Raw genomic sequence first — 25,117 nt, forward strand, 5'->3', positions numbered from 1 at the left:
TGAGGGAGTGAAGAAGTCCAACCGGTGTCAGATGCGTATAAGTGCTCTTTGCAAAGCGTTAAAACTCGAAGCGCCGCTGAACCGAAAACAGCCCATAGCTGCCGCCGACCTCTCACGTACCGCCGCAGGAGCCCTCCAAACATCCTCCCTCTTGTCCCCACGAGTGAGGCTCAGGAGCCAGGGTCTGCACCACTGTAGCAAGACGGAATCCAGCTGGACCACTCTTCTTCTGACCAGAGGTACTGTTTAGGGTTGGGGTACTTAGCACACTGCCTGTAGCTGCACTTTTCCCACTGGGGAGTTGCAGTGGCTTACCTTCTTTTCGAGTTGATTCCAACTCCCTTCTCACAAGTATAATGCTTCGGACCCTACAGTGATTGTATTGAACCTCTCTAACTTTGTGCAAGACTTTCATCTAAGAAGTGCATCAGATCCATAATAGACTGTGTCACAAATGACTTTGGCTGTCCTGGCTCCCTGAAGACTCTTCTAGTCCATTGACTTTGATACTGTTTGTCCCTCATAGGTGGTAGCCTGTTGTGTACTGGTGCTGCTGGAAAAGGCTCATCTAGACTTCATTGGAGGATTTAGTTGTCGTCACATTTACAGAGAAACTGTTCCAATCTTTTTACTTATCTAATCCTTACTTTTCTACAGACATCAGACTCTGCAAAAGTTTAGTTGTGGGATATATGAATGCCATTACTGTCCTTGCGATTGAAGTCACCTCAGTGTGTAGGAATTGTGTAAGAAGTATATCCAAAGATTATCCACTAACTTGTTTTGATTCCGAAAAGTAATTTTAAAGCCCATTTACATTGTTACAACAAATTGCCTTTTTAAAGAATGATTATTTAAAAATTGATGTTAAATAAACTATTTATAACTGAAACCTTGAGTGTGTTACTCGGTTACTTGTATTGACGAATTTCATTTGTGCAGCTCTACAGCTCACATTTACCCCTCTTGAGAAAGGCCTGGCTGCTCAGTCACACTCGCAACCTGTGTAGTACAGACCTATACCAAATGGTGGGTTACCCGATACTTAGCAGTAAATTATTGTGTAGTCTCACACAGTGTTACTGCACCAATTCCTACCTAACAAAATCTGATACTTTGAATGAGGGAACATGGCAGTGCTGAAAAGTGACCAGGCAGGAGAAAATAAGGCAAGACTGAGATTCACTTTTTCTATTAAACACACAATTCCGACTGCCACACACTTCTAAACACTGGTATAATAGGTTTTATTATTACCCAAAGTAATGGTATTAAGTTCAGGGAATAGCGCAAGTGCTCAGCTCGCTGTTCTTCTGGCCAGCAAGGAAGGCTTGCCCATGACTGTCAAAATGCTATTGGAGGAACTGAAACTAGGAGCTGTCGCATATGAGATGGACCTGTCCGAGGGCAAGAATGGATGCAATCAGAAGAGTTCACAGGGCCTCTCCGTTGCGTGCAAAACACTGCCAAACATGCATATTCTTTAACGGGAGGATGCAGGTGGTAGGAATAGGTTTACAAAGAACTATTTGTCTATGTAAATTCCCTGCTGCCAGGACATGACAGAAATTTAAAAGCAGAGGCAAGGGGAATACCAATGTCAATAGAGGAGGTATCCCTCTGCAGTCGTCATGGAACAGGACACAGCCGATGCAGCCATTGCCTCTAATATAAGAAGCATGCAATTACAAACACATTTACTTTGCAATCTCAGTTAACCACAAAGACTGCAGGGAATCTCCTCGTACTGATATCATAAAAAGGGAATACAATAGATTTTTAGACCTAGGATTCTGGCGTCTTTTAAAGAAGGGGCCCTCTGCCTCTGAAAACCTTCCCTCCACCCCCCCCTCAGGGAAAACAGTCTGGTCCTTGCTCTTCTGCAACCCGGGCTGTCAGTTGCCCCTCTTGACCCTAATCAAAGGCACACTACCGATGTGGTCTAGTTGGTACAACGTCAGCTACGAAACCATTTCTATACTCCTTGATAATCCCTTCTGACCATGGCTCAGTTCCCTGGAACCACCAGCGGGAGTGCTTAAAATCATGCTTGTAGTAAGTGGTATGTACAAAATGGCCAGATCCCTCCGGCACCAGCATGTCCCTGTGATGCATTGTACGTGCCATTCCAGATCTATATGCCAGGCAAAGCTCTGCCGGAAAATATGCGTTGTGGAGGACCTCTACTAGCTCTAGCAACCCTGCATGGTCTGCCATGAAATTGGGCAATGGATCCAGGGCTGAACCACCCAGTAGCTCCATGCAGAACGGGATTGGGTCACCATTATGACTGATTTTCTATACTCTCGGCTGGTGGACAGATGTATAGAAGGTCAACCTAGCTTAGTGACAGGGACAACACTGGGAGGTGTAGCCAAATGTGAACAACCAGAGGGCGTTTCACTACTTAGTCCCTGAGGATCCCATACTCAGGTGGCCAGGGGAAGGCCATCGCTTTTGGATACTGACCCTGGGGGTGGACATGCGAGGGAGGATCACATGTGTAGGTGGTCCTGGGAGTGAGTCATAAGCACCAAATGGTCATACATGGTAGCCCCCTTTTAACAAAACCCGTTTAACCCCTATCCCTGCTCATTTTATGGGAAACTACAACTCCCATAATTCCTCCCTACTTTGCTTAGACAAAAGTACTGCACCAAGGAAGATGAGGAATGAGGTCAGAAGGATTACCTCCCCTGACTTGCATTGGCCCCGTCCCTGTAATGAGGCCAGGTAGAGTCAGGCACGTAGCTCTAACAATGTACACCTGCCACTTATTAACAGTCCCTGTGAAGATAAAAAGTGGTGCGCAGAGATACATTTTGAGCGAGGCTGCATACGAGAAGGAACAGCTCTTCGATCAACAGCTGAGAGGATCAAGAGAAAACCAGGCAAGATTTCCAAGCTTTTGTGAAGCCGTGTGCGTTTGAAGAGCATAGCCGAGCAAGCAGAGGAAAACAAACCTTCAAGCATGCCAGGAAGTGGCCCGCAAACCATCCAGGTGAGCGGCAGAGTTTGGGAGGAGCAGAGGAGGCGTTGGGAACGGCTTTGAGATGCAGAACAAAGATGAAAGAAATCCAATTAACACAACCAGTGAGTTATCAAGAGCAACAAAAGTCTGCTTGATATTAAAGGGAAGAGACTGTAATTTGAAAGTTGAAGGCTGCGCGTAAGCTGGTAAAATGCGAGGGCTGGTAAAATGCGAAATAAGAGAACAAATGTTGAAAGAAGTCCTGCGAAAAGTTACACATTCGAAAGTCTCTTTGAAATGTCATGGATTTTGAAAGATATCACAAATTGAGATTAAAAGGTAAGTAAGTTGAATAAGAGAAAAGTGAAATGTGTGAACTGTGAAATATGCCAAGAGGGCACTATGGCAAAAGCCAAGAAGTATTGGTGTTAAATAAGAACTTTGGAAAAGACAAGAGAGAAGATCTACAAATACCAAGAGGCATTGGGGGAAAGAAATACAAAGAGGTATTGGTATTAAACACCAACCTTTGAACAGGCCAAGAGGGCGGACTAAAGAGACTGAGAATCATAACTACCAGGAGGTGCCGTAAGAGGAATATTGATTGTGAATTAAAGCAGTACAGAGAGGTAGAAGTGGTCATGCAGCGGTCTATGTAAATACCTGGCAGTTTCGAAAGTTTGACATTGAACAGCTACTATAGTTAAAACGTGGGGAAGGGACCCCCACGAAGAAACAAGACGGGCTCGAGCCCAGCCGAGGCAAGCCTGTGCAGAACTGTGAGAAATTGAGAACACATGAACGGAGTACTGATGGCAAGGCGAGTGAAGCCTAAGGAAGTGATTGAACTACCAGAAGTTGATTGCCTAAGATTGAACTGTTTAATTGCACCAGTAAGCCAAAGTGTGCAAGACTGGCAGAACGGTGTCATCTTCCCATCTTTTGTTCATTAAGAGACTCTCTAGACCCCGTGGGGTTGCACCTGGGGAAGGGAGTTGGTGCTGAAGCGATTCTGACATTTCCTTTTGAGACACTATTTTCCTTTGTTGGATTCCCTTAACACATTTGTTATTTTGAGAAGGAGGGCAAGGTTAGGTTTTCTTGGTATAGGCCTTTTTATCTTGACTTGGACGCATTTGTTATTGTTTAATGGTAGAGATTACTCCCATTCTAGAGTTAGGGCCAGTTAGCAATTCTACCATCCCAATCAAAAGTGTAAATAAAGGTTTTCAAAACTCGTATCCATGGGTCTTTCTACTGCTCGATACCATGTATTCCTTGCACAAACCAGTTCAAGGTAGCAAGGCAAGTGGTCCAGGCTAAATTCCAGGAGCGGTGAGCCTGGTAAAGGGTCCTCAATGAGTACACATAGTGAAAAGTCAAGGAAAACAGTTAAGAGTGCCCAGGGCACGGGCCGCTTTCTTGCCTGTCTTAATGGCCTGCAACGATTCGTCGATGGCTTTTCCAAAGAGGTGGTCCCCATCGAAGGGCATGTCCAGCATCCGCGCCTTGACCTCTTGATGGAAGTTGGTGGCCTTCAACCAGCCACGACGACAGAGGCAGACACTGTTCCCCCATCTGTCGGAACCCTGTGTCTGTGATCTCCAGGGTCACAGTGATGGCATGGTCTGATGCCACCTTGCCTTCCTGGAGGATTTCAAGCGCCTCGACCCGCTTGTCAGGTAGAATTTCCAGCAGCAAGGCCATCTTATACCACAGCTCCTTGTCGTATCTGGCCAGGATCGCAAGTGCATTCACTGCCTTGACTGTCGTCGCCGATGAGTAGATCACTTTCCTACCTGTGGCATCCAATTTCTTCCCCTTGCTGTTCCGGGGAACGGAGGCTGAAGATGAGTGATTAGAAGACCTCTTCCTCACTGCCGCCAGGAGGGCTGCAACCGTAGGCACTTGGGTGTGGACTCAGGCACCAATTATTCTTCTCCAGCCTATCCCTCTTCACCGGGGCTGAGGCTGGATTTCTCATCAGCGCCAGGCCCTCATCCCAAACGTCGTCCAGGAGAGGTACCGCGAGAATGGTATTCCTTTTGGCCTCACGTCATTGGTAAAGGAAACCTTCCTTCTTGGTCTCTTCTGGCGTCGGCTGGAAGATCTCCAGGCGACCATGGCGTGGAATGACCCCACTTCGTCCGGTGGAGTAATGCTGCCATCGTCATTCGTTTCCGTAGTCGCCATGTCCATCCATGTATCCCTAGGGGGGAGGGCATGTGCAGCATTTGATGAGGAGGCGTAGGGTGCCGCCTTCTCCTCTTCGCTGGCCGGCGGGCCCAGTGCCGGATGTTCCGTCGGCATCCTCTTCTTGATCGCCGACACCAGGGTGTGGAGAGGTGAAAGGATGTCCAGCAACACGTCCCTGGGAAGTATTAGGAGGGTAGGCTTGCTGGGCCCAGCGCCCACGCCGTCGCCCCCCTCAGCGTTTCTGCCGTCTCCCTCCTACCCAGCATTCCCGCCGTCGTCCTCATCGTTCCCCACATCCTGCGGGACCAGGTCCTCCTCATCCGAGGAAGAAATATCTGTGCCCTGAAGCACGTTAGAGACCTCCACCCCCCCCCTTTTTTGCATCCCACAGGGTCGGTCTTGGGCTTAGGGATGGCATCTTCTTTTCTGGCGTTTTTTCCACCGGCTTGGCCGAGGCCTCCGACCTTGGGGGTAGGGCCACTCTGGGCACCGCTGGGGTCTCCTGGACCGGGTCAGCCCCTTTTGCCTTCCAGAGGGCAGCCGCCACCAGCTCGACCGTCAAGGATGACTTCGTCTGGACCAACTGGGCATTCAGGGGAAGGTTTGGCACCTTTCCCTGTGCCTTGGTCTCCTCTGGCTTCTCCCGCAGCTTCTCTGGGTTAGCTGATTTCCTCTTCGGGGAGGAGCTGGAGCGATGACTGGAGTTGGCAAAGATGAACGCGCTTGCACAGCAACCCCGACGGAAATGGACTTGTGGTGCTTGGCCTGGTCTTGGGCCCCCACGGATGGAGGGCCATCAAAGGACTTAGAAGCCCGGTCGTTGGTCCAGCCAGTTCTGGATGAGGCGTGCCCCTGCTTGCTGCACGGGGAAGAGGCCTTGGCGTTGAGCCATGCCGCCAACCTACTGTGATGATCCTTGACGGTGCGCTTGGGGAACCCAAGGCAGATATCACAATCCGCTTCCCTGTGGTCCGGATGGAGACAGCAGAGGCACTGGGAGGGTTTGTCCTCCACAAACATGCTCCTAAATCCGCAGCTGGACCCTCCCTCCTCCTCTGACATGGTCCGGCGTGCGGTGTAGGCCCGATGGCCTTCTGGAATCTTCAATGATACTCTCGACGATTCTTGCCCTTGAGGGGCGTTGAAAGACGCCGACAAATGGATCCCCACTTGCCGGTCAAAGGAACGAAAGCGCAGACGGGCTCTATTTGACAAAAATAGAAACTTTTTATCGAAAAAGTGGAAAAGCTCTCGCAGCAAAACACAAGGACTCCCAACACTTGAACGTGCAGTACAAATTTGAGGATGGTTGCCAGAGGAGGAGCTTAAGGAGAGGGCAGACATTGGCTGGGGGCAGTATGAAACCTTTTTCTTTTACTGTGGCTTCCCAGCCTGACGACAGGGAATATTCATGAGCATGTGAATCCATGCCAGACCCTATGCTGGAGAAGTTTCTTCCTAGCTCAGAGTAATGGCTCCCTTCGCCTGGACAAAAAGACAGCTCTGAGTTTAACAGTTCAAGTGTTTGGGGATGTTTTCCTTTCCCAGCCACCTTCAGGCTTGTAAATTGATGGTGAAATATCTCAGTACACCCATTGGTCCTGCTCGGGCTTCTTCTCAGTCCGATTGGCTGACCTGGTCCTTTGACTCAGGCAATGTGACAAAAAAGAAGAGTTTGGATGAGTCTCCAAACTGTGTTGGGTCCCTGACCCTGGTTGGCAGACCTGGTTTCCTCCTACCAGGCACTTCCACAAAGAAGAGTAGCTTGGATGCTTTTCCAAGCTGTGGTGGGTCCCCGACAATGGTTGGCAGAACAGGTTTCCTCCCACCAAGCTCTGCGAAGAAGAAAAATAGCTTGGATGTTTTTTAAAAGCTGTGGTGGGTTCCTAACCCTGGTTGGCAGATCGTGTTTCCTCTCACCAGGTACTGAGATAAAGAATAGTTTGGATGCTCTTTGTTAGGCAAAGATTGTATGGAGTACCCTTTGGGTGCACTACAACAATCCTGACCTCCTGGCAATAGGAACCCTACCTTTGGTATAAGCTCGTACTACACAGGTTGGTAGCGTGTTGAGAAGCCAGGCTTATCTCAAGAGGGGTCAATGTGAGCTGTAGGGGGAGTTACACAGAAATTCACAGTGACTAGTATTCAAATATAAACTACACACAAGGTTTCTTGGATAAACCATTATTAATTTATCAGTCAGTTAGAATAAGCCTTCTTATTCTATAAGCAAAAGCAACACACAAATACACTTCAAAACAACACACCCTTAGATCCTAAATCAGTAAAGACCCTTTTCGGATGGCCCACAGTCACAACCTACACCCACAGGTGACTTCAATAGCTAGGCTGCTGGGGACATTAGTATATTACTGTTTGCATTTAGAATACTCTTAGAACTTGGTCAAAGGAAAAGGTTATTAGAACAAACAAGAGATCACAAATATACTTAAGCAGGCAAATACGTTTGGATCCTTAAGCAGAGTCATTCAGGTATAACCGGTTAAGCCAAAGTCTATGGGCAAAAGGCTTATATGGGCTGAAGCACTTCTGGTAGGTAAGTAGGAACGTCCTTGCACAATGTTTTAGAAGTCTTTGAAGAAAAGAAGAATCAAATGTAGGGCCACAAGCTGTTTAGACGTGTGAGTAGTAGACGATGCAAGCAACTCTACAATAAGAGCAAAGTTCTCTCAGACTTTACAGTACCTTTGTATTGAAGAAAAAGTGCAGTAGATGACTTCTGTTCCTGTGCAGCTTGGCAGAACTCACTGTTCCTGGGCCTCAGTCGTGGGGACAAGAGGGATGACTTCTGGGGGCTCCTGCACTGCAATGGGACGGTCACTGCACGCAACACACGCAACAACAATCTTTCCAACAAGTGGCACTTTGTTGTTTCAGCTCCTCGCGACTAGCGCAAATAGCAACACTGTGGTTCTGGCTGTCGAGATGGACTTTCCTTGCTTCTGGGGTCCCGCACTCTGTTGAGGGGGCTCAGGCTCGGTCAGTCCTGCTTCCTGGGAGTCCAGAGGATCTTCCTGGAGATCTTGGCTAACTTGAAAGCAATGCACACAATCTGGTGTTACTCTACCTGGCGTTCATTGGTCCCACCAACTCAAGGGGAAAAGTTGTCCTTGCAGGGGCTTCTCTGTCGATACAAATTTGGTGTTTCAGCACAGCAGCAGGGCTTCACCAGGCAAATCAATGGCAAATCAATGGTCCAGGAGTTGCAGCAGGCGTCCTCTTCAAGTTCTTCTTCGGTTCCTTCATCCAGTGATCGACTTTGCCTTCCAAGCCAAAAGCCTCAACTTTTATTCTGTTCTCTCCCATTCATTCCAGCCCAGCCGGACAGTCAGCCGGCCAATCACTACAGAGTACATTTGTGTCTCCTAGTAGACTAAGCACAGCGGGTTTCGGGCACCTCATTCACTTCCTGCCCATACCAGACACCCTGGAGCCAGAGGCGGGCTTCTCTCATGAATCCCGCCAAAGGCAAAGCAAACAAAGGGACCCAACCTGGTTTGGCGCGCAGAGTAAGTCTCAAGTAGGACCTTTCCACAAAGAAATGGCAAAAAAAGAAGACCAGGGCCATTTTGACAAAAATGGCACCCTTCGGTGCTTTACTGCAGCTGCGAACACAGCGCGCGGTAAATGCACACCACGGTAGTTAAAAGTAAAGTACTGCCAACAGCCATTCATCGAGGAAAGGGTAACATAAAAATGTTACATGAGAAGCTAGACAAAGGGGATACTAGGTAACCCCTTCAGCACCCTATTGTAAGATCGTGTCAGCCGGGTCTAGAAAGTTACAAATGTAAGTAAAGTCAATTTCACTTTACTGCTCTTGGAAACAGTAGTTTATCCAAGAGAAGGTATTTAAGCCTTTGGGAAATATGAACAACTTCCCTGTGTCACTGCATTGAAGGTGCTGTGTTACAATGTAAAGATGATGCCTATGGAGTTTGTCATACTCCACAACCAAAAGAAACAGAGTTCAAAATCACATTTAAAATACATGAGAGTGGGGAAAAGGGTCTCACTCTCTCCAGGTTAAAAAAAAATCAAGTCTTCAAAATCCAGCAAAGTTGCTGGGGGTCTCTAAGGTGGAGGGAATTAGCACATTTCTGAGAATTCTCCCCAAAACTCATCCAAGCTATGGTGAGTCCCTGACCCTGGTTGGCAGACCTGGTTTCCTCTTACTAGGCACTGTGATGAATAAGAGGAGTCTGCATGCTTCTCTGAAAGTTAATTAGTCCCTGAACCTGGCTGGTAGTCCTGGTTTAGTTCTATATCAGGTCACTTAGTCCCAAACACAGAACTGATTTACTCGCCTGCCAAGTTCTGTGTTCCTGTTTTATTCTCACTGTTCTTTTTATAGTCTCTTTATAACCTGCAGACTTGGTTTACTTCCCTGCCAAGTACTGTCTTCATATGTATCACTCTCACAGTTCTCTTTATGGTTTTTCTTATGTGGCGTTCCCTCCAAGTGCTGCCATGAAGAAGATTAGATCTTCTGTTTGCCTGATAAGTCCTTTCCTTGTAAGGGTCCCAGACTCTATTCCCCTGGTTACCATATCTTGGTAAGGTTTCTCTCTGTATTGCATAGGGGTTAGATATTCTCTTCCCCACGTTTCATCCACTATGCTTCTCTGGGTTTCCATAGGCTCAGCTACCCAATTACCTTTAGGGTCTTGGCTGCAGCTCTCCGGTCAGTTGCGGCCTTCCCAGTGTCCTTAGCATTGCCGGCGCTCTGGGACTCGTCTCTGCTTGCCGCAGCTGCTCTGCTGCTTCAGACCCTCTTCGGCGTCTCCCTTCTAGCCGGACCACGGGTCCCTGCAGCGCTGCACTACGGGCTCTTCCCACAGCCAGCCTTTCTGTTTTCTCAGCAGGTCCGGTGGGGATCACCCCTTCAGCGTCTCGGTTTGCGAGCCAAGATCCCTCTCGCGGTCCTCTCCGGAGCATAACATTCGGGTAAGTACATTGTCCGTTTTTATGTCCATTCCAATAAAGGTCTGCAGCTGAAAGCTAGACCATTCAGGTAAGTTCTTCCGAGTGATACCTGTGGATCCGTGCCCTCTTCCTCATCTCTGTCCTTTCCCTGTTTTGGATCTTCATGATATTCACCCCTATTCTTCCTCGTCTCAGTCCTCATTGATTCCTGTATGTTTCAGAAGTATATGGGATAGAACGACCGGTGTTGAGAGAGTGGGGGTGAAGGAAATGTGTAGGAAAGGAATTGTGTAACTTGAGATAAGAGATGTAGGAAGGATCAGGTGAGTGGCAAGGATACCGCGTTTACGCCAGGTCATCACTAATCCCATAGGTGATTTCCTGCCCCATGCGATCCACCTGCCAAGTACCACCCGCAAGAAGACTCTTGGATAGCAGCCTCATGGAAGGTCTCCCCATAGGGGAGAAGTGACGACATCCGAAGATTTGCCACACCATTTTGTTACAGATTAATGACAAAATAAAAAATCTATATTTTTTTTAAAACACACTTCGTAGCACTCTAATAAAGTGGGACATTGGATATGCTCAACAATGCACCATGACGTCCGAACACACTTCTGGTGGTTGCCACTACCCATAAATGCTGGAATAGGCTGTTGGTGGTGTGCATTCTTGAACTATTCCTCGGGATGCTGAAACATGCTTCCGATGGCAGTCATTCCCCAACGAAAGATGGTAACAGTAACTCTGTCAACCATTTCTCAACAGGATGCCCAGATGTTGGCACGACTCTCTCAACAGCTGATGTCAACAATCCAAATATGAGGCGCCCGCTCAGCAATCGAAGACCTATAAGGAAATCCAGTGTGTGGAGTTAATGACCGCAGAGACGCGACTGCAACATAATGGTGACGCCAACTCAGACTTTCATCTTCCAAGGTGGATCTAATTATTTTGTTTACTTAACAGTGACATTAGTTATCAGCCTCAAGGAAGTTCGATTTGTTTGGTTTATGATATTGTTAAATGTTATGAACTGTTGCCTCAAACAATAATGGGTTTCATGGGACAAGAAGCCCGACATATGGGCCGAAGATGGTGGCGCATAAAGCACGAGCAGGGGCCAGTGGCATGTGTATGCTAATAAGGACGAAAGACATAGAATTTCAATTTAGAAAACCTTTACATGCCTTGTCTCAGAGTTGCACAGTCAGGACCTCCTGTGTTTAACGTGCCCCCAGTGCTTCATTTGTCGTGGCCTGCTTGGGAAACCTCGCTCCGGGGTTCAGCCTTAGGTTTCCTTCTTGCAATGTTCAGTATTGGCAGTTTTGTGCCTGGTGACCTTGCCTCAAGATACTCATTCTCCCTCGATCTAGTTTTCATTGTTACACACTCAAATACTTTACTATAGGATCCAGGGTTTAGCTCAAGACTTCTCTTCCCATCACAACGTACACTTTGGCTTGTTGCGAATCTTCAAACTTCAAGTATTGGGAGGGGTCAGAAATTAGAGCCAGACACAAAGTTGGGGTATTCTCTAGGGATGTAACGGTATACCGTTAAAGATACCATGAACAACTTAATTAAACAAGAATAACCGTCACGTTGATTATACCGGTATACCGCTTATACCGTTAAGTGCTTTTCAATCTGATTTGGAAAGGCTGCAGTAAGCAAGTGCTGTGCAGTCTTGGTCTTGCACTGTTGGATGTGCCGTCTGCCAAGGGGGCCTTGTTTGGCAGACAAGAGCATAGGGTAAGTGAGGCCACATTAGTAAATGCAGTTTTGCTGCTGTGACTGCTCTTTCTCTGTGATCAGTAGTTGGGTCAAAGATCAGCCGACTTTGCGCAAATTGTGTTGAAAGCTGCCCAGTGCCTGAACCTTTGTGTTCCCCATGCAAAGCTGGTAACTATGAGCTTACTGGCTCTATAAGCATACCAGAGACTCCAGTTCATAGACTCCACCAGACCTGGATTTCATGGGCAAACTAGAACAAAGGTATTTGGTTTCAGGCATTATTTATTTGAAGGGCAGCATAGAGATTTTAAACATTTTCACAGTCATGCTGCTCTGCGCTACAGGTCAGATCTTCTATGGTGATTGTCCCGATTTTCAATTTGCAATTAGCAAGACCACAGGGACATCACGAGGGTGAGCCGAGGGTCTGATCTGAAAGTGAACATTTTATTTTTCCTTTTGTTCGTATGTAAACAAATGAAATAAAACGTTCAGTGACTTGGAAAACAGTGGAGCCAGGAGCACTTTGCTTAGCAACCACTCAGCCAGCATGAGCAGAAATGTAACGATTCAGCCTCGCCCGGCATCATGTGCCATTAGTTAAGTAAGTTAAGGTCCTACTGCACTGAGCAAACACACATTGGAACAGCCCTTGCTCTGGTTGTGCAAATTGTAAAAAAAAAAAAAAAAAAAAAAAAAAAGGACGGCCAGTGAAGTCATGCATATCAAATTACTCTCCCCAATGTTTAGATTCACTTTCTCCTGGCCATGGATTGGATAGTCATCCAGTTCTGTTTTAGCTTAGAATTCTGGGATTTGTAGTTTTCCCACCAATTTGAAAGATGGGAACTACACATCCCAGAATTCAAAGGGGGGGGGCTGAACTGGATGCCCTTCTGATTGCATGTCCACAAACAACATTAGCTCTGTAGAGCAGGCATGGACTGACCTTTAGGGGGAAATAGGCCAATGGCCAAACCAAAAATGTGAAATGCTTGTGTGGGCCAGTTTTTTGGGTCAAAGTGGGGCACTTTTTTTGGTCAAAGCGGGCCTGTTTGATGAGTCACTTCACTATGCGGTTAATAGCTTTGACTACTGTTGCTGAATAAACATTCTTTTAAATGTAAAATTTGCATCACATGTTATCAAAAATTTCCCCCTCGGGTACTATTCAAACAGTGTTCCAAAAGGAATGAATTCCCATTTGCAACTGTGGCCCACTTTTATGTTGGTGCCCGAAACAATTGTATGCCCCAGTCCGACCCTGCTGTAGACTGTGTGAACACTGGGCATATCCGTGCTTTCTGCTAGTACATAAACTGCCCCCAACCCCCACTGTCTCCTGTGTAGATTTGCACATAGTTCTTGCTTGGCTTGATCCTTCACCTACCTGCCATCTGCATATGGGACTGGACTCAAGCAGGCAGGACAGATTCTCCATCAAACTTGAAGTATCCAGAGCAATGGGGGTGAAATATTTCTTGGGTCTATTCTCAATTTGTGCCACCACCCATGAAAGCATTCCTCCCTCTGAACTTGCATCACAAGGGTCCTAATGCACTCAGACCTTGGGAAAACAGTAATGATGGGGCTGTGGCGAGGTGGTGGTCTAGGCCATATTTATGCCGATATGTATTTTAACTTGGTCATTTTCTAAGTTTTTTGTTGTTATCGCTATTTTTAAGAAGGTAAATGAACATGTATTGCAAGAATCAAGAAAGAAATCAACAGCGTCCACTGAACGCTGTCCCTTTATGATTACATGGTCAGTGGTGACTCCGACATGAGACCTTCATAATACACCAGGCAGATGGTAAACAAGCTATAGTGATTAGATCACTATGCAACCTTTCAGTGTGTCTTATGTTGGCTATGACATTTTGACAAAAGAAACACAATGACATGGGCTTTCAGACACACGAGGGACTTTTCTCCCTTTAATGGGATAAAGAGTTGTCAAGCAAACTTTTTGTCGCAGCGAGGGGTCATGATGCCCATGCCATGTGGTTCCCAAATAATGCAGGTCGAGGCCAACCTGTGATTGAGCAGCAAGCTCATTGCTCAAAATGTGCATTATAACACTTCAAGTCACTTTAATTCAAAGCGATCAATGAGTGAGTGCCATGAAAGACCAATTCTGCAGCCGCCTTAGATTCCTGGAGAATCAGCGAAATATGTGCAGAGACAAGTTTCAAAATGCTACCTTGCTACAGCTGGAAAATACTGCCTGTGTATTCTTAGGTTAACTAAAAAGCATTGACTTAATGGTAAGTTAAACAACTTCAAACGCAAAAAGGCAATGTAAAAAAAAGTTTTTTGGTACAATACGTTTCAGTTGGAGCCGTTTTTAATGCCATTCCGTAAAGCACATGTGCCCGACCCAAAATCAATATGTTAGCAATAGGATGAATAAATACAGTGCCAAGAAGGAAAAGTATTTACTTTGGGTTGGCGGCTTTGAGGTTTATATATTTATAATGGATAATGTTTTCTGAACATATGACAATGGGGGATTTCCCTGGTTCTATCATTGAATTTACATATAATAAGTCACACCGCAAAATTCACTCATCTCTGCGGGTATTCCCTGCTGCCATACCAAAGGGTAACAGGTCTGTGATTACGGACCACAGTTTGGCCCGCAAGTAAACTAAGGAGAGCTAAAAGTCTAAATGCAAAGCAAACTTAATAACTTTTCCAGTCGCAGCAGGACTCCTATCCCCCTCCTCCTCTCCACACGTGTGTTTGTGTTGTTTGGTGGAAGCAAGGGGTGGCATTTCAGTGGAAAGTATGTTGAAAAGCCCAATTCTGGCCCTAGGAGCCTGGTTTTGTTTGTGATGATAAATCTGACAACTTATGACCTTAACTCCACCTGCTATACCGCGATAACCATGATATACCGTCATTTGGCAAGCAGGTTATCATATCACCATAAAACGAATACCGTGACACCCCTAGTATTCTCAAAGTGTGACATTTTATTAAAGAGAAGTGGGTTGGAAAATCTACTCTCTAGCCCTATTCGAAAGAGGAATGTCCCTACCTAGACAACTAAAACTAAAGATCTCTCTGTGTCAAATAGTCAGCAACTTAAAAGCTGTCCTTGTGCCCAAAATGCTGCAAGGTGACCTTCACATTAGAAGCAAAGCAACAAAGAGTGCAAGGAAATGTCTTTGACTTGATGTTCGCAAAAAGTGCTCATAACCAAAAAATATAAATATGACTCCAACAAAAGTGCTTTCCAAGGAAAGACCCTTGGATCCAGAGGTTGGTTCCCTTCCCCTGGATTGTTAGGTAGGAACACAAGAGTGTCTCTTTATCCATCTGTTCCTTTGTGTTTTCACTGACTCGCAATGTTCTTGTTCAAACAATACGGTCCACAACAGTATTTCTTTAGCTCTGCCTGCAACTTTGGGTGATTACCTGGTGTACTCCCCTGCCAGGAATCCTGCTATGGGGTATTTAGAACCGCTAGTATACTTACCTATCAGGTATCTTCCCACAATGTCAGAATCTTTATAAAACTTCAGGTGCCTGGTATAATTTTCTGCCAACAGAGCACTTCTTTCATGGGCTTCTTAGATACCCTGGTATACTCACCTGCCAGGTGTCTTCCAAAAATGTCAGCTGGCTGGTGTACTGGCCTACCAGGGCTTCTTATTTGTTTCACTTTTGTTTTGACTATACCACAGTAACATACACCCTAAGGTGCTCGGTATACTTGCCTATGGTAACACTCGTTTCAGCTCCCCCCCCCCCACTGGCATCTCATACTTCTGTTCTTGCAAAGGGTTTGTTGCTGTCCACATTCAAATATTCTTCTTATTGGGTATTGAACTGGTATTGGGTTTTGTCTGCATTCAAACCACTTTTGAGTATCGTCCGTATTAGCAATCTCATACCATTCAGTCACTCGGTTGCATATATGTCGGTAGACCCCGGGGTCCCCAACTGTCCTGGGCAGACTTGTTGGTCGTTCCCTGCATCTCCGACTCTTGGCATGCCTCTGTGATGAAGCCCCATCACAAGTACGGCTTTTTGCACTGGGTGGACGTTCCTCCAGCGTTTCCTGAAGCTCTGCGACCACTCGCAGGCTTTCCTCCGTGGCCTGGACCCGGAGAGTGCTGCCTCTCTGCACAACCGTACCTCCAGGAGCTTCTCTGCGTCTCCCAGTGCTACCACAGTCCTTCGGGTTTGCCTGCTACACCTTTCTTCCTTTCTCACCACACTGGTATGTTTGTCTCGCGTTTGTGAGCCGCTGCCTGGATTTGCACATCTTCTCTCACACTGCTTTCTCCTGCACAGTTCTCTCCCATACTGCCTTTTTCATTACTATGGATGCCATTTTTAAATGTGCCACACACTTTCGGTCCAGTAAAACAACTAACCTGCAAGTTAGGCTCCGGTATTCTCTTGGTTTGCATAAACGCCTGCCTCCTCTTCCTCGTCCCAATACTCAAGGACTTATGGGAGTTGAAGTCCATAGATGTCAATGGATTTCTTCAATGGTGTTCAAAAGTCTCACAAAGATACATCAGACACAGAAGAGGTTATGTACGAGTTGTGAGTGTTCGAGTCATAGATGGGAGCTTCAGTAGAGTGACAGAGGAAAGGTTTTCAGACGTTTACTATAAAGGGGATTCGTTAGGCGACAAGCCATTAAGAACGTCTGTATTATAGGGTCTTCCTCAGAGAAAGGAGGGAGTACTACCTCTCACCAGATGGTGTCACCACCTCCCCCAGGTAGTGCTCTCTCCCCATGTGATCCTCGCCCATAAGCCGCCCCAGGGTTTGGATCAGGCTGCTGTCCCCTGGCCACATGGCAGGAGGTCAAAGCCGGGGAATCAGCGATGACTCCACTGGATTCATCACAGTCTACAGTGCACGTTTTTTCCTTTTCTCACACTAGGCAATGCTTGGAGAACGTGCATCCTGGAACTCTGGATTCAGACAAAGGTTTCTTTTTCTCTCAAGTGTTTTACTCTTTCTTTCCATGGGTTCTCCAACCCGCTCACCATTTTGACGGTACAGTGTTTCTCAAATGATTCCCCTCCTTGGTTGCCACTCGCCTGCGTTCTGTGCTCCCTCCCATTTCTTTTTTTGTCTTCAATGTAACATTTTATTCGCATTTATAAACAGAGGCTTCATTATTCTTTGTGACATGCTTTTGAGGGAAACATAGTAAACAAGAAAAATAAACCATGCCTCAACTGAGGTAAAAAGAACAAAAAGACAAAACGAAAGGGGAGAAAAGAATGGAGGGTGAGTTCTGGGGTGGTCCGGGGGAGGGGTCGTGTCAGTCTTAGATCGAAGTTACAGGGTATGGGTGCTGTGTTTGCGATGGGGTAGGCAGCCATGTGCGCTGGTCCAGGGGGCCGCTAGGATGTTAGTCCATTTTAGTTAACCAGCGCAGCGCTGGATGTTGTCTGGCCACTCCCGGGAATCTTTCCACAAAGTCCAGGAATGGGCCCCAGGTGCTGTGGAACTTGTTTTGGTTGCCCAGGCGGATGGCGGTATTTTTCTCCGCTGCGGCGATGTCCCATCATTTGACCCACCACACAGGGATTGCTGGGGCTTCCTGAAGTTTCCACAGCTTGACGATTGAAATCTTGGCTGCGGTCAGTAGGTGTGTGCAGAGGTCCACCAGGTTGCCGGTCATCGGGAACTGTCCTCCCGTGTCTCCCAGTAGGACAATCCCGGGGTCCCACGGTATTGATAGGCCTGTGATCTGTCGGATTTGCTCCAGGACCTCCCTCCAGACCTTCTCTGCCTTCGGGCATTCCCAAAGGAGCTGGAACAACGTTCCTGTGTCTGTGCGGCTCCTCCAACAGTGTGGCGGGATCGTGGGGTTGCATTTGTGAAGGATTTCTGGTGTCATGTACCACCTTTAACAGACCTTAATGGCTCCCTCTTTGTTCGTTACGCATTTAGAGGTCTTGTGGGTTCTTCTCCAGATGCGCCGCCAGCTGGTCCTGTCTAGTTCTCGGCCTAAGTCTCTCTCCCACTGTGTCATGTAGGGCTCCTTAGAGTCGGGGTCTGCCCTGTCCAGTAGCTTGTACAGGGTGGAGATCTTCCCCCTGGGTGGGGTTGTCGTTAGCGTGAGCTCCAGTGCTGACAGTTCTCTGCGCCCATGTATTCTCATTGAGTCATGTGACAACCAATGTCGGAGCTGGGTGTAGTGAAACCTCTCGGTTTCCAGTACCTGGAATTTTCTCTTGCAATCCTCGAAGGTGAGTAGAGAGTCTCCTTCGTAGAAGTCTGCTATGCGCTGCAGGCCGCCTGCCTTCCACTTAGAAAAAACATTCTGCCCTTGGCCTGGGGTGAAGTCCGGGTTCTCCCAGATCGGAGTGAGTGGACCCACCGTGCTCCTGCAGTTCCATCTCCTTGCCGTCTGTTTCCAGCTGCTTACCGTGTTCCTGGTGGTCGAGAGGGGCCTGGCATTATGGGGATTTTTGGGCCATGTGATGTGTGGGAGGGATCCCAGTGGGTATTGGCTCCAGTTCTCCTCCAGCTTTAGCCAGCGGGGCTTGTTGATGCTAGGTTGCCACATGAATGCCGCCGAGAGCTGGGCGGCTAGGCAGTACCTTATGACCTCAGGGACTCCCAGACCTCCTGACCCAGGGCTCCTAAGTAAGTCTTTCCTGGTTACTCGAGGCTTCTTGCCCCACCAAACAAATTTTAGCATATTTGCTTGCAGTTTTCATTTGTCTTGTTTGGGTATTGCTACCGGGAGGGCTTGGCAGTTGTAGAGCAGTCTAGGGACCAAGCTCATCTTGAGTGCTGCGATTTTTCCTAGCCAGGATATTTCCTGATCCCACCAGCGGGCCATATCAGACTGTAGGTCATTCAGTAGGGGCGGGAGGTTTAGTTTGTAGGTGCATTCTGATAGCTTTGGTAAGTGGGATCTGGCCCATGGGATTGGGAGGCAGGCCGCTATAGAGTCCAGCGTTGCTCTTGGGATGTTGATGCCCAGTGCTGTGGACTTCGTTAGATTGATTGAGAACCCTGATGCTGACTTGAAGCTGCTTAGCTCCCCCCATAGCGCAGTGAGGGATGTGCTTGGTTGCGTAAGTGTTAGCAGTACATCGTCGGTGTATAGGGCCGCTTTGTAGGTATCGTCCTTTAATACGAGGCCCAGGATTGCCGTGTTCTGCCGGATTCTGGAGGTGCACTACATTGACAGAGCGAAGACAAAAGGCGACAAGGGGCGCCTTGTCGTGTGCCTCTAGTGATTTCGATTCTTGGGGATCAGGCGCCGTTGATCCTCAGGGTTGTGGTGGTGTGCTTATAGTTAGCCATCGTCCATTTCAAGAATTCCGGGTAAATTCTGTAGTGACAGTGTCTCCCTCATATAGCCCCAGTCCAGCATGTCGAACGCCTTGTGTGCGTCGAGCGAGGCCACCACTAGCTCTTCTCCAGTTCTATTGGCTGTCTCAATAATGTTTAAGGTGCGCCTGATGTTGTCCGAGGTGTAGCGCCCGGGAATGAAACCCGTTTGGTCCGAGTGAATGAGGTCTGGGAGGAGCCCGGCAAGCCTGTGTGCCAGTAACTTTGAGAAGATCTTGGAGTCCACATTCAGTAGAGCAATTGGGCGGAATAACATGCAGAGTTCTAGGTTTGCTCCTGGTTTTGGAATCAAAACTGTGGCCGATTCCTCCATGGAGGGCGTGGTGGAGCCAGTTTCGAGGAAGGTGTTGAAAAGTGAAGCTAGGTGGGGGGCCAGGATGTGATTGTATTTCTTGTAAAATGGCGCGGGCAGACCGTCTGGGCCAGGAGCTGTGTTTTTCATGGTGCGGATCACTTCCGACACCTCCTCCGAGGATAAAGGGTCTTCCAGGGTGTCCATCTGTGGGTGGCGGGGTGGCCTTGGGATCGTGCTCAGGTAGGCGGCGTGTGCTGCCGCTTCCGTAGCGTTCCCCGACATTACCTTCCTATGGTGCTCGGTCATGATGGTCATCTTTTCGGCCTCATAGCAGCGTAGGGTCCCGCCTTGGGCCCGTAGGACTGCAATGTTGTTCCTTGTGTGTATTTTCTTGAGCTTATGTGCAAGTAGGCGGTTAGCTTTGTTGCTGTTCAGGTAATAGTACTGCTTCGTTTATGTCAACGCTCTGGCTGTACTGTCTGCCAGGTGCATTTCCAGGGCTACTTTAGCTTTGCGTAGCTCGTTCCATGACCTTGTTGATTGGCGTTGTTTGTGGTTTGCCTCTTTCTATGCTACTTCCGTTTCCAGTTCTTCCTAATTTAGCTGGTGCCGGCACCTGTGTGCTGCTGAACAGTTCATGGCGACCCCTCGGATCACTGCCTTCATGGTGTCCCACACCATAGCCTCTGTAGGTCCTTGTCCCACGTTCTCCGTTAAGTAGTTACTGAGGGTTTCCGACAGCTCCTGGCTGTCTGCAATGTCCATGAGGAGATAAGTCCTGCAGCTTCCAGGCTCTGTGTCGCGGTGTTGGTAGTCCTTCCGTCTGGAGCTGCGCTATGACTGGGGCGTGGTCGGAGATCACTCTCAGGCCGATGTGGATGCTCCCTCCTATTTCTATGTAGCATAAGTTTCCTTGCTGAGCTTCGTTGTTTCTCCAGACTTCACGCAACGTGGACCAACTCTGTTTCCTCCTTACTCTTGTTGTTTTCAACAATCCATACATCAGTTGTGACCTTCTCCTTAGGGTCACCACCTCTCCTCTTAAGATTTCCTCCTTGCTCAGGCAACCTCCGTCCTATAATAACACCTAACTCTACACTCACTCTTCCTGGGGTTACCAGTTCCTCCAGACACTCTGTACCCCTTTCTGTTATCGCCAGCTCCTCAAAATCGTTATCTCCTCTGCCTGATTTTAATCCTTCTCCTCCAAACTTTGTCCGCCTCCTACTAGAGCGATCTACTCAAGGTCTTAACCAAGTCTACCCGATGATGCTATCCCCTTCCAACTCTCTCCACAACCACCTGATTTAACAACCCTCTCCAACTCTTCGCAACCACCTCCAGATGTCACTCCCTCATCCAGACTCTCACCACAGCTACCCGACTCCTGCTCCCTCCCTTGCCTCCAACAGTCTCCACAGTCTTTAAATCTTGCTTCAAACGTGTCCAACCACCAGCCACAACCTGCTCCAACAACCCACACCACCGGAATGGACTATCTGCCTTGTGTAGGGAGAAACCCGCCCCCCCTCTTTCCCGTGGTTTGACTCCAGGATGTGGCCTGCATGTGTCTCCTGTTTCTTGAAGGGCTGGGATTGCCTGCAGCTTCCAGTCTCATTTGGGTCCAATTGAGGATGAAGGGGGGACCTAATACTTTATCGACTCTGGTGGGTGTTGATTCTGGATTTGAAATTGGTGTGTGCAGAGCTCGAAAGAGCAACCTGTGCCAGAACAAAACTGGCATGCTGCTGCTGGGCAGGAGTACGGTTGGGTGGGTTGACAGGGTTCTCATTTTGGGGTTTTGTGCAAAGGGGGCAGTGTTTTGAGTCCCCCAACTGGGAGAGGTGTCTGGTGGTCCACATGTGACGTGCCTCTACAAAGCGATGCAGACCAAGGCAGAGTGGCCCAGGAATCCTCGTCATCACACCCCAAGACCATCACCCACTGGCTTGGAGAGGCACACGGCCCTCTAAACCACTCTGCTGGCGGACCAGTGTCAGACAGGGGCCTTTGTTACAGCTATTACCCAATTCCTCCAATACCAGAAAAAGTGGCAGTAAATCAATTTTCAATACCGTTTTCCTGCCCCACCATACTCTTGGTAGGGGGCCAAAGTGTACTAAATTATTTTTGCTCCCTACAGGCACACGGTACAAAATAGTCAATCAGTTGGTGGCAACGTTATAGCAGGGTTTAACAGCATTCATGAAGCCAGAGACTGCACTCCCTGCAGTATGGGCAGCGCATATGTAGGAAGCCCCAAATAAATGCAGTTGATGTATTCTAGCCCGGAGGTAACCAGTGCTGCCACCATTGTTATGCATATCGGTTTGTCTAGGAAGTGGAAGAGACACCCGAGTATCCTCAGATGGTGCAAGCAAGTTTGCGCCACTTTTGCAATCTGGGTTGTAAAGGCTAACATAATGCAGGACGCCATCCAGCAATTTGCATGTCATAGGCATTCCTCCAGGGTTGCTAAGGATGTTAGAAAAGAAAATCTATAGGTCTGACAGGTGTTGCCTAAGCTGTCCTTGTGATCCTCATTGTCTTGCCAACTGGGTCTGTAGGGTGTTAGCAGATGAAGCCGGGTAAAGGTTACTGTCTGTGGTGAAAAGGGAGTGTTTTTGTGTTATAATCTACCATGTTGCCCAGACATTTCGCTATTTTGATATTCCCCGAAGTCTGCAACCTTCGTGTGTGCAAATAAACTGCAGAAAACCAAACTTCTCGTCTCCAGTGGACCTGTTCCTCCCTCTTTCTGACACTTGCTAGAATACCACTGGCACCTCCTTAGAAATTCACTAATTAATGTAATCATGTATAGAAATTACAAGGAAAGCAATGCATTATTGGCACGAAAATGCTTAAAACATTTTAACATTGATTAATCGAGCGGAGAATCAGTGTCCTTAAGAATGAGTGAGAGAATGTTGATATATGACAAGATGATGCAGGGGAGGCAGAAACATGAACCAGGGACGATGACAGTAGAGCATGACATAGGAATTGGATAGTGGAGGAAATTCTAAATTTCGGGTGATGGGGTGAGGGATGAGTTTTTGAGATGAAGAGGGGGGAGCTGTAAAGGAAGATGTGGTGGCACAGAATTCTATGAAAGTGGTTCTTCAGAAAGGAGGGGAGCTAGGAGGTTGGATTTAAATAATGTGAGTGGGGGTAGTGCAGAGAGGGAGAGGAAGATCATTCCATAGTAAGGGAGAGCGAAGAGAAAGGGAGGGGAAACGAGAGGGAGCGCAAGGTGTGCGAGGCATCAAGGAGATGAGCCGAGGAGGATTGTAGGGAGCGAGGGGAGAGTAGGGAGTGAAAAGTCTGATGGGTAGGATGGGGCAAGTCTGTGTATAGTTTTGAAGATGCTGAGAATTAGTTTTACTTTGCCCTCTGTCTCATAGATAACCAGCCTAACTGACGATAAGCTGGGGAGGTGGAGGTGAAGCAGAGAAGGTTGAAGCGTGTGCAGACTTTGTCGTGAGGTGAAAATGCATATTTGGGAAGGCGATTTTTTCTGATGTTGAGATCAAATCTGGCAGCACTGGCAGGTTTGAAGATGAAGAGCAAGAAGTTGTGAGATGGTGCGAAGACGACACCAAGGTTGTGAGCAGAAGCACAGTAGGGAAGGTGGTCAGGAGAGAAGAATATTAGAAGAGAGATGAAGAGTTAGCCTGTTTGGATTGGAAGTAGGGAGCCTCAGTTTTAGTGGAATTGAGCATGAGCGAGTTAGATGCCATCCACTATTTGATGGCAGAGAGACTGTTGGAAATCTTTGGCCATAGCCCATGAGATAAGGAGGGAAAGGAGAAGAGGATCCGAGTGTCATCGGCAAAGAGTTGATGGGAGATACCATAGGAGGAGATCAATGTGCCAAGAGCAGAGGTATAGAGAGTGAAGAGACGTGGACACGGGACCGACCATTGGGGAACGCCAACAGTAAGGCGGGTGAGTGGGGAGGTAAGGCGCCTGGAAGTGTCTGGGGGAGTTATGAAGCAAACCAAGCACCATTAAACGCCTGTACAGCCTCCAGCTATGCATCCATCATCATGAGCCCCATATGCACATTTTGGAAACCTCAGTGCTCTGGAAAAATATGTCGCACACATGCCAACCTCACTGTTCCAAACAACAGTTAGCAAGAAAGCCTGAACAAAAAATGCTCCCCCACCATATACACATCATCTTGCCTTTATCACCTATCCACCTTCAGCATACTCGCTTTCAAGAAAGAGCAAATACCCCCAACCCCACAGCCATGGTCAATCATGAATGTGGTATTCAGCCCCCTAAATAAAAATGGCTGGCTTGCCCACTGCCATGCAACATCTGCAAAGCACTCAATATCAATATACTAGCATTACTTATTACAACATAGAACATAATTGAATGTTTTTCTCATCAATCTAATGCAAGCCCTCAGGAGACAATTCAGCAGAAATAACTTAAGGCCGGGACGTTGAACAATGAAAAGCTAACAGCATGCTTGACAATTAATTAGTGCACAGTGGTTCCCTAAATCATACGGAATTGAACAAAACATGATTGTAAGCCCAAAGGAAAGCAAGCTCCACTGTTTGAGATCTGTTAATGGGAAGCAGTTTAAAAAAAAAAAAGAAATTGAAAAAGCCATGTAAAATGCAGCATCTCTCCTACCTTTGTTGAATTTATGGACCGGTATCTTCTTCAGTTGGTCCTTGGACAGCCGGTTTCTTCTCATCCGCTTCCTGTGCTGCAAACACCGTGCAATCTGTTCCAAGAGAAGAAAAGGAAAGTGATTGAATGGGAGAAACCCCACCATCAGTTTCCTTGGGTTTTATGGTGTTGCCATTGCAAGCATAGAAGGGCTTAACACCACCCCTCTCGTGGATCGAAATTGGGATTTCTTGACCAGCAGCAAAATGCAACTCCTGGGTATCAGTCCTCACCCGCTAGGCAGGAGCTACCCATGGGGAACCAGGAGCTAGAACATAGCGTGCAGCAAATCTAATGTGTGCGCAAGATGAAAACTCTAACTTTGTGTCTATTATATTTTACCCAATATGCTTTAAATGTCCCTTAGGCGAGCCCTTTATTTGCTTTAATACACAATCTCAAACCTATGCTGTTAATATTACATAGCTATGTTTGTAAGGCGCCACTGGCTTGAAGAGTCAAAGGTAGGCTCCTGGTAGCTGTTGATTTCAAGGTAACAAGTCTCTCCTTGGCTACAACCAGGATCTAAATTGCTCCCAGCAATTTCGAACCTTGCCTCTCATATGCAATCCGAGACAGTCAAGGCGGATTATAAAATGCCATTTATAGAATTCATTTTTAAAATCATGCATGTGGGTTCTTTGAAGGGGTCTTGGACCTGCCCTAGACTGCTCTTCCACTCTAAATGTACCGATAGGGTTCAAGGAAAAAGTGGATATCTGTGCAGAGCATCCTGGGAACAAGTCTTTAAAATGGATGCTGTGTAAGTGACTTGGAGATGCACAGTCAGAGAGAAAAAGTAGCAGAATTTTCAATGCATTTGGACTGGGTTAAAGCGATACAAGTCTAGGTTTTCCACGCAGGCGCCGTTACATATGCAGCGCGCATCACCATTTCCTGGATCTTGGCTACCTCAAGGC

At 47.5% G+C, this 25,117-nt stretch overlaps 1 protein-coding gene across 1 annotated transcript in view; it reads right to left on the minus strand.

The window, feature by feature from the left end:
* Positions 1 to 25,117, minus strand: part of RNF167 (ring finger protein 167) — a 548,009-nt gene that overhangs the window by 204,510 nt on the left and 318,382 nt on the right. Inside the window, exon 8 of the mRNA XM_069643794.1 lies at positions 24,159 to 24,252. Coding sequence (XP_069499895.1) covers positions 24,159 to 24,252 — 94 coding nt within the window. The remainder of the gene's footprint in view (positions 1 to 24,158; positions 24,253 to 25,117) is intronic.

Source organism: Ambystoma mexicanum, chromosome 1p, assembly GCF_040938575.1.
Source record: "Ambystoma mexicanum isolate Mex_15411 chromosome 1p, UKY_AmexF1_1, whole genome shotgun sequence".
Classification (NCBI taxonomy): domain Eukaryota; kingdom Metazoa; phylum Chordata; class Amphibia; order Caudata; family Ambystomatidae; genus Ambystoma; species Ambystoma mexicanum.